This window comes from Corvus moneduloides, chromosome 12 (genome assembly GCF_009650955.1).
Source record: "Corvus moneduloides isolate bCorMon1 chromosome 12, bCorMon1.pri, whole genome shotgun sequence".
Taxonomy (NCBI): Eukaryota; Metazoa; Chordata; class Aves; order Passeriformes; family Corvidae; genus Corvus; species Corvus moneduloides.
In genome coordinates this window covers 21041414-21053902 of record NC_045487.1, presented here as the reverse complement: position 1 = coordinate 21053902, position 12489 = coordinate 21041414, and the positions used below count along the sequence as shown (strand labels likewise).

Sequence of the window (12489 nt, the reverse complement as noted above, 5' to 3'; positions counted from 1 at the left end):
ATTTGAATAAACGGAGAGAGGCCACTGGGACACATACCCACCGGGGTTCCTCTCCGAGGTTTTGGAGGCTACAGCCTCCTTTTATCCTAAACTCTTGGCTGCATGTTGCCCTCTTCCTTTCCCCGTTGGCTGAGATACTAGGAAAGTACAGCCTTCCCAAACCACCTACCACATATCCCCACTTGAACCTGTCATTTTATCCCAAAGTTCAGAAGTTCAGGCTTGTGCGGACCCTTTGTCTGTCAAACAGTCTGGGTTCTGTAACAAACCTTGAAGTTGGTAGAGACATTAAGACCCATTTCAAAGACATTAAAACCCACCCCCTCAACCATGGAATTGTTTGTAAAGACATGAGCACACATCTTTGCTTTCAATTTTAATTCAGAAAACAAGACATCACAACTGATTAGCAAACAGCTGATTAACAAAAACAGCTTTGCTGGACACTGTAGTCTGGCTTAGAAATCTTTTATTATGTATATTTAATGCTTTAAAGTACTAATGTGTTGCAAAACTAATACACCAGTACAAATTTAGCAATTATGTATGTGTGCCAAACTACATTGAATCTACTTCAACCAGTACAGCACTTAAAAACAACCTGGTAGGTATAAAATACTTCACGGAGTAACTTCCTCTTCTGGAACAACTTCCAAAAGCATCTGGAGGTGCATAGTGATGGGCTCTGAGGAAAAGATTTATTGTGAGAGGCTTTATCAGAGAGAACAATATTTCAATTCAAACTATTTTTCTAAGTAAGAAAATTATCCTTCTGCATAGTTGTTTGTCTTACCTGTATTCCTATTTCAAAATGAAAAATAAAGGATGGGGAATAAACAGTCTTAATATCCAAACTACAGCATTCCACATTTCCAAACTTACATTAGAGTACAATACTTCCAATTACGTAATTTAAATTATAATTCATTACATATATTTAATTATAATTAATTCTATTAATACATTAATAGGCCCAGGGGACAAGAGAGACAGATGATGGATTTTTTGAATGCTGTAGAACTACTAATCCTGTTGTATTCAGCCAGTTCCAATTAGCCTCTTAGAAATACCTGTGTATCCTGTTTTACCTGAGATAATATCAGAGTTTCTCTAGCGACTATGCAATCAGTTAATAAATGGTCATGCTGGGTTCTTGCAGCTTTCACTATAATCAGCACTGGGATTATTTTTTTATCTTAATGCTGTTAACATTTTCTTTAGTAAGTATTGTAAAATTAATAATCAGAGTTAAGAGCCCAGTGTTTGGTGGCATAAGAAGTTATGTCTGCTAATCTTTAGTTAATCGCTAAAGCAATGTTTTGAAATACAGATAACTGAAAAACTAACTTTACGGACTAATTAGTTCCGTGAACTTTAAAAGTCGGTTTCTTTGTGCTACTACAGTGATGTGTTGTTTTTTGTGAATTAAGTTTAATTTTTCCTCAAGTCAGACATTACTTCTTTTCAACAGGAAGAAGTAAAATACAGTCTTCAGTAAAGCCCACTACATGCTAGGGAAATTGTTTCCCCCCACATCCTGCTCATGTGCTTTAGAAGGGATGGACCAGATAGTGAGCTTTATTATAGTAATTAATCTCAAGTTTAGTAAATGTTCTGTTGAGTTTGGAGCTGGCTACCTGATGTATACTTACTTGATATTTTCTGGGGCCAGTTGAATTTGAAATGAACAAAAAGTACATAAACTATAAGTCCACTAAGTATAAATAAAATACAGTACAAATAGGCCAGTTCAGGTGCACTGATGATTGGTGCCAATACCAGTAAAATTGAGACCAGTGTCACTATGACAGGAATGATGATGGGTATCTGCAAGATACAAAGAATAAAATCACTTCTTCATTCTTTAGCTGTTCTTACAGAAGTTTCCTGTATGAAAGAATATTTTGATCATCTTATGCATTTTTTAATTTTAAAATTTCTGGAATCAGACGGGACAACTGAAGGAGTAGCAGAAGTATGGATAGGGAAAACTCTTCTGCTAAATTATTCACTAAGATCTCTTTGTCTGCATTTCAAATTGCAGTGTACAAGTTTGCAGTTTAATAAATGTGGGACCTGACTTATGTGCAATGACCTGGGGTCTTATTTTGGATATTCTTTCAGCGGTAGTCTGCTGACTGCAATTACACATCTCTGAAAATTTGGCTTGTGCCCTGTGGTCTATACAAGTGAAAATCAACATCTTTTCCCAGTCCTTATGAGCTTAGTCCTAGTGCAGAACTACTATTAAATAGCTAGATTTCAGGTAGGGGGAGTAAAAAACGAGGATAATGCGCAAGGGTCCCGGTTAAATATCCAGATACTTAGGGTGAATCCATGCTACAGCATCTATGGAATGGAGGAAAAGCCATACAGAACTTACCCTGATAGGTCTCCTGAGTTCCTTCTTTGTAAACCTCATAACAATTAGTCCAAGTACAGTTAAACCATAAAATATCCAGACTGCAAAACTGAAGTAATTTATGAGTGTGTCAATGTCACCAGGAATAATATAAATAATGGCAATGGCACCCTAAAAATGAAAACAAAAATTAGTATAGTCTATTATAGAAGAAGGCTGAATTTTACTTATTTCCCAATACTGTTGCATGCTTAGTGTTCCAGAGAATGAACTGTGAATGTTTTTGCCTAAACATTTGGGTGTAAATGTATTGCAGCACCTTTAAAGATTGTGACTACATCCTGCCAACATGTGGTTATTTTTGTATGTAATCTTAATTCCATTTTAAGTCAAAATGCTTATAATTTTTATGCATAAATCTGTTGCATTGTTAATTTTATATCTGGAAGATACAAAATGTATTTTTAGGTTTTTAATGTTACTGGGATTGAATAGATCTTGTTTTTCCTTGAAGATAAATGGGTAAAATAAAAATAACAAGATGTTCTAGATTTATTCTTAAATGTATTTACTGACTGGATTTTTTTTAGTGAGATGTAAATTTCGTATGTGGAGGAAACAGGGCAGTGATAGCTTGCTTGCAAGCATCCTGTGAAAGGATTCTGTAATACTAACCATTCATTTAAGTTTTTGATTTCATGCCATTGATCCTTAACCATTTTGATTTTTAAAATACAGTTCTGGAATGAGTATGTTCAATTTACAGAAGTTGGGGGTTTTATGTAGTCTTTTTTCCAAAATGTATTTAGCAATTTTCTTGTCTAGATAGTTAAAGATATGTGTCAAGACTGCTTGTAAGAAACTGTGAAAGTATGTATTACTGGAGAATTTTTGTTGATAATTTTTCTGTACTTGGAATATATACTTACATAAAATATGATAGCAGGTGCTGGTGTTAAGTGCTTAACACTAATGTAAGATAGTACCTTTAGCATGTGCCCTTCACGACCTGCAACATAAACAAGTCTGACAAAACAAAAACAAGGCAATGTAGTTAGTGTGGCACCTAGACTTTAAGTGGCACTACTAAAAATAGACATCTGACTAATTTAATCAGTATTTTCTTTGATATGCATTGGGATTTAAAGAGTATTGTAGCAGTTTAAAATAAGGGAAATAACCAGTATTAAAGCAGTGAGCTAAAACAAATTCTGAACCAGTATTAAAATAGTACACTTGAAATTAATTTCAGAATCATTATTTTGCACATATAGTTGAAAATTATTTTGGGAAATGTTACCTACTGTGTCCCTTTTAATTAAATATTTCCTTTTTCATGTGCTTCATAGCAAAAACCTATATTGACAACCTTTTCTCTAAAAATGGCCTTTACATCCGCATTGTTTTCAGGTGGTTTTGAAATTTTAAAATACTTTAAATAGTAAATGGAAGCGCTGAACAACTAATAGAAAGGAATAGCTTCTCAGTTACCTTTGCTGGTGTAGTCATGTTTTTACTGGTAACTTTTAACTGTTTAATTCTCATCTTTAAAACTGATGATTGATGAAAAAACCCTTTTGTGCTATAGTGCTATACCTGCATAGAATTGAGAAGAGACCATGTTTTCTAATTTTTCAAACCTGAATAGCCACTGTTTATTTTTGAAAATTAATCAATAAGGCTAGATTTACAGGCAATTCTAAATTACATTTTTTATAATGTGGATCAGAAGAATGTCTTTATGTCTGTAGATACATGCATATAAATTTTTCCATCCTTCAAAAACTTTCATTTGAAGATATTTAGAATGGGAACTTACCTGCCTGCAGTAAAACAGGTGCCATTGGCAGATCCAAGTGTAGAAAATACCACAAAGAGAGGAACTATCCAAGAGGCTGGATAAAGGACTCTATCTCCAAATGTCTGGGATATGGGATTAAAATTAATAATTTTGGCATTTTAACTACCATTTAGTATATTCAGTAATGTTAGAGCCTCTTTGTAGGTAAAGTAAATGGGTATCTGAGCTATGTTACCAACAAAAACATGTTATATATTTTGTGTTCTTAAACAAGATTTAACTTGATACATTCTTTGCTGTAACTCCTGGTGCAGACAAGCTGCTGAAATGCACAGAAGATCTAAATTTTAAAAGCTTTTATTTAAAAAAAATTTAAGCATTTCAACATGTGTACTTCTTCACTTTGCTACCCTATATACTGTTTGTTTTCCCCGAAGACGAACATTAAAAAAATTGTTGCATGACCTCAACAGTTTTTTCAGAGACATGGAAAATTTACTGAGCAGAACTGAAGGGACAGATGTGTTTTTTAAGGTTTCAGAAACTTACATAGTTTCTAATTCTACCTGTAAGAGTATATCTTGCAAAAATGTAAAAATTTTATCTTTCAAATTTGTTAAGAAAAAAAACCCAAAAAGAATAAGGGGGAAGTGAATGATGGACCATTTGCTGTTATCTCCAGAACAACAAACTTTGATCTACTGTCATTTGGCATGTGCTTCTTTCTCAGAAATACTGAAAATGGCAAAGCAACTGTCAAATTTTATTTCTCTTTCCATCTTTTTGATGCCTATGGAAAGCAGTCACCCTCTGAGCTGCAATGTTTACAAAACATTTGCTGAAGACTGTACTACTTTTGCTTCCTTCTTTTATTCCTATTGGGATATTATAGAACTACTCTTTAAATTAACCATTACTGAAATTTTAGATTAAGAAATGATAGTAGATAATGGGGGGAAAGGTGGCACTAACATCTTACACTAAAATCAATTTTATCTTAAAAAAAATTAATGGAACTGAATGACTTACATGACTTCAATGCACACAGCCTTCTTCAGATGTTCTATTACAAAATTAAGTAGCTTACCACAGCAACTGCCTGGGACTGCAGGAGTTCTGTTGAAGTCATTACGGTGAAATAGGAAATGTTTATCAGAACATAACAAACCGTAACCAAGGGGATTCCAATAATTATAGACAGTGGTAGATTTCTAAAGAATGGAAAAGTAAGATCCCATCAGCATTGCTGTATCACTGGTACAGTTGTCATAGTAAACTGTGGATTCTTTCTTTTCCTGATATGTTCTTTAGGTGTATTTACTTTTTTTTTTTTACTGTAGAACTAAGGAAATCAGGATTATAAAAAGAAAACTATAAATTATTCAAAGATACAAAGCCTGTAAAACAGGCTAATTAGCTTTGTCTGTTAGTGCTCAAACCTTGAATAACTAGTGTTTTTAAAAAACAAACCAAAATATATGCTTGCTTGTAGAAAAATATTTAGTGTTTGATTTTTGCCAGTAAAAACACTGCTTTCCTACATAGTTTTACCTGTAAGGATTTTTAAGTTCTTCTGTGATGTAATTGAGTTGATTCCTGAAAGGAAAAACATTCATAGAGTATTTTAGCAGTCAAGTGTTTAAATATGACTATACTATAAGGTGAGGTGTTATTTCTTGTGTTATTGTTTTTAATCTTTTCAGTTTAAAAAAAATTTAAAAAAAAAGTACAATCAAACTTTTAAGTGGGAAAACTGCAGGACAAAACCTGTGTGAGCTTCTTATCCAAAAGTCAGCCTCTTGATTCACCATCTCTTTCTGCATTATCTCTATTATCTCTGAGACTCTGAAATCTTGGATAAAATATCCCAGAGTAATCAAACAAAAATTTGGTAGACTCTAAGATTTACAAGATTGCCTTTCAACTTCAAGCTTTGCAGTATTTGAGTTTTTTCATATAAAAGCAAAAGTGTGCTGAGGGCAAGGAGTGAAGCAAGTCTGCTGGTGTTTCACAGTGGTTCTGGAAGTCATACTAGCATGAAAACCTTTCTAAGGATTATACCTATCTGAATTATAATTTCCAAATACTCATTTTTGCTAGAGCATGTAGACAAATTGAAACAAGGTTTTTATATTCATCTGCTCTGAAAATGGGAAGAGTTAGTATTTATGGTTCAAAAGGCAAATTTTCAAATGTTAGTGCCTGATGGTTACATACACAAGTAATTATTTAAGAATTAGCTTCTTTGCCCTTTTAAAAAGTCCATATGAGTGCCTGAATTAGGAGACTTACATGCCTGAGTTGAGACACTCAAGCTTGGAAATAGAACCTAAAAAAAATCTATTTAAAAATAAATTCAGTTTCAGAAGCTTTTAAGTACAGACCTATATGCAGATTTTTGCAGTTTGTACATTTAAGAATATCAGTGGATTTGTGCCAACAGAACACTATGCCAACTGACATTCCCTAAGAAAAAATCTGCAGGTTGAACATCATAATTTCTGATATAATGTTCTTTTTTATGTTCTCCTGTACTAATCAAACACCACTACATATTTTGCAAGAAATGGAATTTGATGGGGTAACCTGCAGGGAAAGCTATTTTGCCTAACCCACGGGAATTAAACTGTGTTATATCCTCCTCATCACTTCAGTTTCTAAGCACCTTCAGCAGCAAAGCAGTAGTAGTAGTAGTCCTTTTGGGGTCTAATATAATTTCTTTCCCTAGTAAACAGCAACTAAAAGAAGGTGGAGTTTTGGGGGGTTTTTAACCAAACGAGTGTTCTTTTTCCAGTACTCATCAAGACATTCTTAATAACAAGTCAGTTGTTAACTTTTTCAGAGAGTTCCACAGGGAGAGAGTAAACCAGTTAAAGGCTGTTAAAGTGTAACTGTTAAGGCTAATAAAGATTCCTTACCATCCATCATACGCCCAGAGTCCATTATAAAACGCCAGACTGATAGAGCTAACAGAAATTTTACTGTCCTTGAAAGAATCTTTGAAGTTTTCAGTTTTTCCTGCAAATAAGAGGAAGATTACTGATCAGTGTTAAAACTAATTCTTGTAATCCCCACTAGATGAAAAAACATTCCAACATATGTCTCATGTTTTGAAACTTTTCACTTTAATTAATACCCTTTTGTATTAATTGATTGGTAGTGTTGCATTTCCCACCCATCCCCGTTCTCTAAAAGAAAATACCATAGTTTCCAAAAGATGCAAAACTAAAACTCTGAATGAAGAGATTCAGGGCTGTGCCTTATTACTGTGTCACTTCTGTCAGTGGGGAACTTTTTAATGATCATAGCAAAAGCTAAAAGAATTTTTTCAAATAATGTATATTTTATTACCTTTTGCAAGGAGAACAATTCCACTTACAATAATGATTGTGACAATGATCATTTTAGCAGCTGTGAGAAAATTCTGGAGGTAGCTTCCCAGCTTCACACTCAGTGAATTCACAATTGTAATTACCACTAAAAGAAATCAAATTATAAATATTTGCATTGTTTGTCAGAATTTAAAGAAAAGGTGCCCCTCCCCTTATTTACTGTACTGCTTTTCCCTCACACTTTTTGTCTATATTATATACAGTTTTTAATTACTGTGTTTGGATAACTTTTAAAATAGTGAGGAAAAACATATTTATGAATTAGATTTTGATAATACCTTTTACAAAAAATATTTTGAAGTTGCACAGCATTCTGATAAATAAAAAAAATAGTATTTCCACACTTATTTTTTCTTCCTTTTCTGCTAGAGATAAGAATTATACAGCTGCATCTATCTTAATGAAGAATTAAAAACCCCTTGGACTAGGAACAAACCATTTTTAAACCTATCCTTTTTATGTTGTTGAATTAGTTATTGTGGGAAGGACTTACTGGACTGTGTCTTAAAGATTTCTGGTGTCTTTGTGAAGATGAACCTAAGGAAGTTTCAGGGTACGGAAATGCACTTACTGATGGGGCCAGACACAAGTCACTATGCAGTTTTGGATCTGGTCTGTCTTAAAAAGTGTGAGTCTTACCAATAGCAGCTGCTGCAAGACACTTGATGACAACTTGGGGTGGATCACAACCTGGATAAAAAGGGGCTGATGCATATTCTGCAAAGCTGAGACAAATGATTGCAAATGAACTGGGTTTTGTAACCAGTAAGCTTGTCCAAGAAAACAAAAATGCTGGAATTGGGCCAAATGCCTCCATAAGGTAAGGATATTCTCCCCCAGACTTTGTGATCATTGTACCAAGCTCAGCAAAACAAAGTGCACCTGAATAACAAGAAAAGCAGGTTCAGTTAATACACTTTTGAACCTGGGACTGCTTGAAGAGATGATCACTTTTTAATAGGTAGAAAAGTTAAGGAAATTTATATATACAGTGCATCATTACTCTCTTCAAGTTTCTGTATATTTTACTGTATATGCAAAATAAAATTTTAATTACTTGTGAGCAATTGAAAAAAATACCCTGGAATTATTAAGATGCAGTCTAAAAATTACTACAATTGATGTTCAGACTTCACCAAAACCAGTACAAACAAACATCGTGATTTCATTGGATTTCTGTTTAAGAAATGAACACTATAAGAAGTGTTTAAGTGGCTGACATACCTTTTGAAAACCTCAAAAAACAGACTTTCTGCACAATTTTGAAATAAAATGGCTGCTAAGTACAACATTAAAGTACAGTGATACTTCCTGTTCTATTGCTGTATGTGGCATCTTGAATTAAAGGTTTTCTGTATGCTGTCTGCCTTGATACAATGCTCAAAAATTTATTTGTTTTATTTCTTGAAATATTTTGAGGTGCTTAGTGCTAAATTTTCAGATAACAGAGTTAGAATCATGGAAGTAGAAAGCTAGCAGAAAGTACCTAGCTCACTACCAGTAAATTTCACATATTGCCAGTTATTTAAGTAGAAGAGTATTCTCTTTATTACAGTCAGTGGATGAAGCAGGCAAAACTAAAACTTTGTTTCAAAATAAATTGAGAGTGTGATTTACAATTTTAAAAACTTAATTTGTCTTCTATAAACACCCCGTTTTAAATTTATGGTGGAGTACTGCTATGCATATATACAGCAGGATTTAGTTGATTTTGGTCTAGGTGCTATTAGCTAATTTGTGAAATGACAGTAGTATGCAGAAACAGCAGATATAAAGATTTAAGGCAAAGATTCAGATTCTTTGTTGACTGTTTTACCTAATGTTGCCAGAACTCCACAGGCTGCCCAGATGGTTAAACAAGGACCCACAGCTTCAACATTGGCAAGCACTGATTTTGGAGAAACGAAGATACCTGAACCAATAATGGTACCAACAATCATACAGATTCCACTAACGAGGCCCACCTTGAAATAAAATGAGATGTATTTGTAAGCAATTTCTAGTAATTCAGCAATTACTTCTCAGTATCATAGAACTATAGTAGTTGTCATTACTGATTTATTTTTATTGGCTTTCAATATATCGTTCTATAAAGAAATGTATTAAACAATTTTGCAAGGTTTCACTCTTCTTTCCAAGATCGATGTGTACCCTGTGGTGTACTCCTGCTGTTTTCAAAAGTACATCTATTTGTGTTCTGCCTGCCTGTGTATTTCCTTTATTAAACTGTCTTTTGGATTGGGTCTCAAATATAACCTTGGATGGGTGAATTTGCCCTTTCCTCTCTGATTAAGCAATGACATTCTGTTACAAGCAGTTGGTGAATTCTGAATTTTCTAGAATTGTCTTTCATGGATGGAGTCTGCTTTTGTTTTGTTTTTTTCTTTTTGAGCAGCTGTTTTCCTCTCCTTGCTTTAAATATTTGTGCACAGGAATTGTGTTGATACTGCTAGGTGCTGATAAGATCATGTTCTCCTAAATTTGTAGTGACCTACAAGTGGCACAGGCAACTTAATATTTTCTGATAGTTATGGCTACTCTAATGACATCAGTATTTTTCCAGTCTTGCCATCAAACTACATCAAAACCACCTACAGAATCTTTTTCCAGGTAACTTAAATTAATTTTAAGAGAAATGCCACTCCCATCCTGAGAGGAAGTGATACAACTGTTTTCTAAAGCATCTGTAATTTTCTGGAGGAGACAGATTTTCACTTGTCTTCAAGCACCAGTGCCTATTTCCTGGCTGTAAACACTAACAAATTTTCATAAACAATGAGCTGGACAACCCACTACAACTTCTGAAAAGTCCATGTGGAAAAAAAAGTAAAGTTTATGAAATGCCTCAGTTATTGACTTAGAATAAGTCTTTGAATTCTTTTTATATCGGATAACTTAAATGACATATTCCTAGGGTTTTATTCTGTTTATATCAGAACTATTTAACTATAGTAATTAGCAGTTTCTAAAAATTTAAACCAACCACATTGTTGAGATATTAGCATATTTCTGCTAAATTGGGACACAGTAGTGGTTTTTGTAGGCTGATGCATATGCACAAATGCCCCCTTCTGCCTCCCTCTGCCAACCCCTCACACGTGGATCAAAGGGGAAAAGAAAAAGGTTTGCCTGCTTTTGTAGGTTCATCGTTTGGGGTTCATGACTCTGAATGGATTGTCTGTCCTCTCTTCCTTTGTGCTCTCCTTTTCTTTTCTTCAAGCTTTCTTCACCCATTTGTTTTTCTTGTTGAAATTTCTAAGGAAATAAAAACAAAATCTCACTCTAGCATAATAATGTTGCTTGACTTTTGCTGATGATGTGGGTCCAAAATAGTGTAGGTAAATATTACCAGGAAACAAACACATGCACACACTCGCTCAAAGGCAAAGGACTTCCATCGAACTGCCTACTCAGAGAAGAAATCGAAGAGGAGAAGTTATGTCGACTTCTGATGTCTGACCTGCTGTGGATTTTCCTCATACCCACCCGGCAAGTGAATATCTGTGTCTTCTATAGCAGACTACATTCAGTTTCGAGGATGTCCTTACTGGAATGATCAAGCTTTTATAGCCGGTCCTTCCTCTGTATTCCTCCAAATGTCCAGACAGATTTTATCTTGCTCCCAAAAGCTAGTCTGTTTTCTTCTTATCTGGGAGACCTTCTTTCTGTTCTTCATTAAATTAGGCCTTGCCTCAGTTCCTTGGAGATGGAAGGATCTGATAAACAGAGTGTGGGCTACTGTAATTATCTAATTAGCAACTCTTTGCCTCAGGAGTCACCAGTCTTCTCTGTGTTGATTCAGGATGAATGTCTTCCACTCAACGTTTTGTCCTGTTTAGAAAAGGAATATAAACAGTTTGTTTTTAAATTTTAATTTAGACTTACAATTTTTTTTTTGTGAGGATTTTGCTTGTTTCCCCTAGTATTGGCCTACAATACAGTCTGAGACAGTGAAGGAAATAGATCGGGTTAGGTCCTGAGTCTCTAAAGTGGATTCAGTCAGAATCTCTTCTCTCCTAAGACTCTACAACTATAATTTCTTGAATTTGAATGCTGAAGATCAGTATGCTTTTATACAGATGGTAACCCTGGAAGGCATCATGTCTAGGAAACTAAGTTGGGGTTTTTTGTAAATTAAGTAGTAACTGGCTACAAAAACTGCACCATTTTAAATTGACAGAACACCTATCTCAGTATTGTGGTCTTCAGAAACATTTGGGCTATAAAAACATCTTTTTGATGTTTTTTATCTTTTGAATTAAAGATTTTTTTAAAGAATCATAACAAATCCAACTTTTAAGATTAAACCTATGATAGAAAACACATGAAGAATGCAGGGCTTGGGTCCCTGAACTTCATTATAGCTTTGTGCCCAGCATCTCTCTTTTAAAGTCATGTATTTAGACTGCTTCAACTATCACCTTTAGCAATTCTTGCTTTCACTTACCTTCTTTATTTATATTTGTTTGGCGTTAATCGAGTCCGGGAATTCTTGTCAAGTGTATTTCTCCTATTATTTCCCAGCCAGTTACAAGCAAGGAATGTCCATGTCTGAAACCAGAATATGCAGGAGCAGCAGCTTAAGTATAGAGGTAATAATTAAACCCATTAAAAAAGGTAATCATTAAACCCATTCTCTGCCAAGAAGCTTTGAGTTAGGAACCACAGGTAAACTGATAGTCCAAGTAGTTTATCTTCAAAAACAAGTAAACCTGTCTTTGTTCCATTTGTGAGAATGTTTCTCCAGTGCCTAAGTAGTGTATTACATAGTGGGAGTGAACCATAATTTGGAGAGTCTATTTTGATGATTTTTATAGCAAGCAGTTGCTAATTAAGGAAATGCTTTGGAAAGATAACCTTGAAGTAATTGTCATATTATGAGTGCATTAAAACCATCTGTACAGATGCTATTTGAATCCTATAAAAATAGCTGA

The 12489-nt window shown here is 34.3% G+C and overlaps 1 protein-coding gene across 2 annotated transcripts; it reads right to left on the bottom strand.

The window, feature by feature from the left end:
• Positions 1–452: 452 nt before the first annotated feature.
• SLC7A9 (solute carrier family 7 member 9) lies at positions 453–12116 on the bottom strand. Of its 2 annotated transcripts, XM_032121872.1 has the most exons (14): positions 12003–12116; positions 11042–11386; positions 10685–10810; positions 9372–9519; positions 8195–8437; positions 7515–7640; positions 7082–7181; positions 5715–5759; positions 5251–5374; positions 4182–4285; positions 3292–3388; positions 2384–2533; positions 1653–1827; positions 610–685 (listed from the first exon to the last, which is right to left on the bottom strand). In XM_032121872.1, exons 3-14 carry the CDS (start codon positions 10787–10789, stop codon positions 621–623), a joined length of 1482 nt encoding a protein of 493 aa, XP_031977763.1. In that variant the 5' UTR covers positions 10790–10810; positions 11042–11386; positions 12003–12116; the 3' UTR covers positions 610–620. The 2 variants fall into 2 exon arrangements, with proteins under 2 accessions (XP_031977764.1, XP_031977763.1); XM_032121873.1 differs by lacking the exons at positions 10685–10810; positions 11042–11386; positions 12003–12116 and having other exon boundaries at positions 453–685; positions 8195–8280; positions 9372–9460.
• Positions 12117–12489: the final 373 nt, after the last annotated feature.

Coding starts and splice junctions, on each gene's coding strand:
- SLC7A9 (XM_032121872.1), bottom strand. CDS start 10,789: ATGGGTGAAGAAAGCTTGAAGAAAAGAAAAGGAGAGCACAAAGGAAGA. Junction 4,286..5,250: donor AGTCCCAGGCAGTTGCTGTG/GTAAGCTACTTA, acceptor CCCATATCCCAG/ACATTTGGAGATAGAGTCCT. Junction 686..1,652: donor CTGGCCCCAGAAAATATCAA/GTAAGTATACAT, acceptor TCTTTTCCTCAG/AGCCCATCACTATGCACCTC.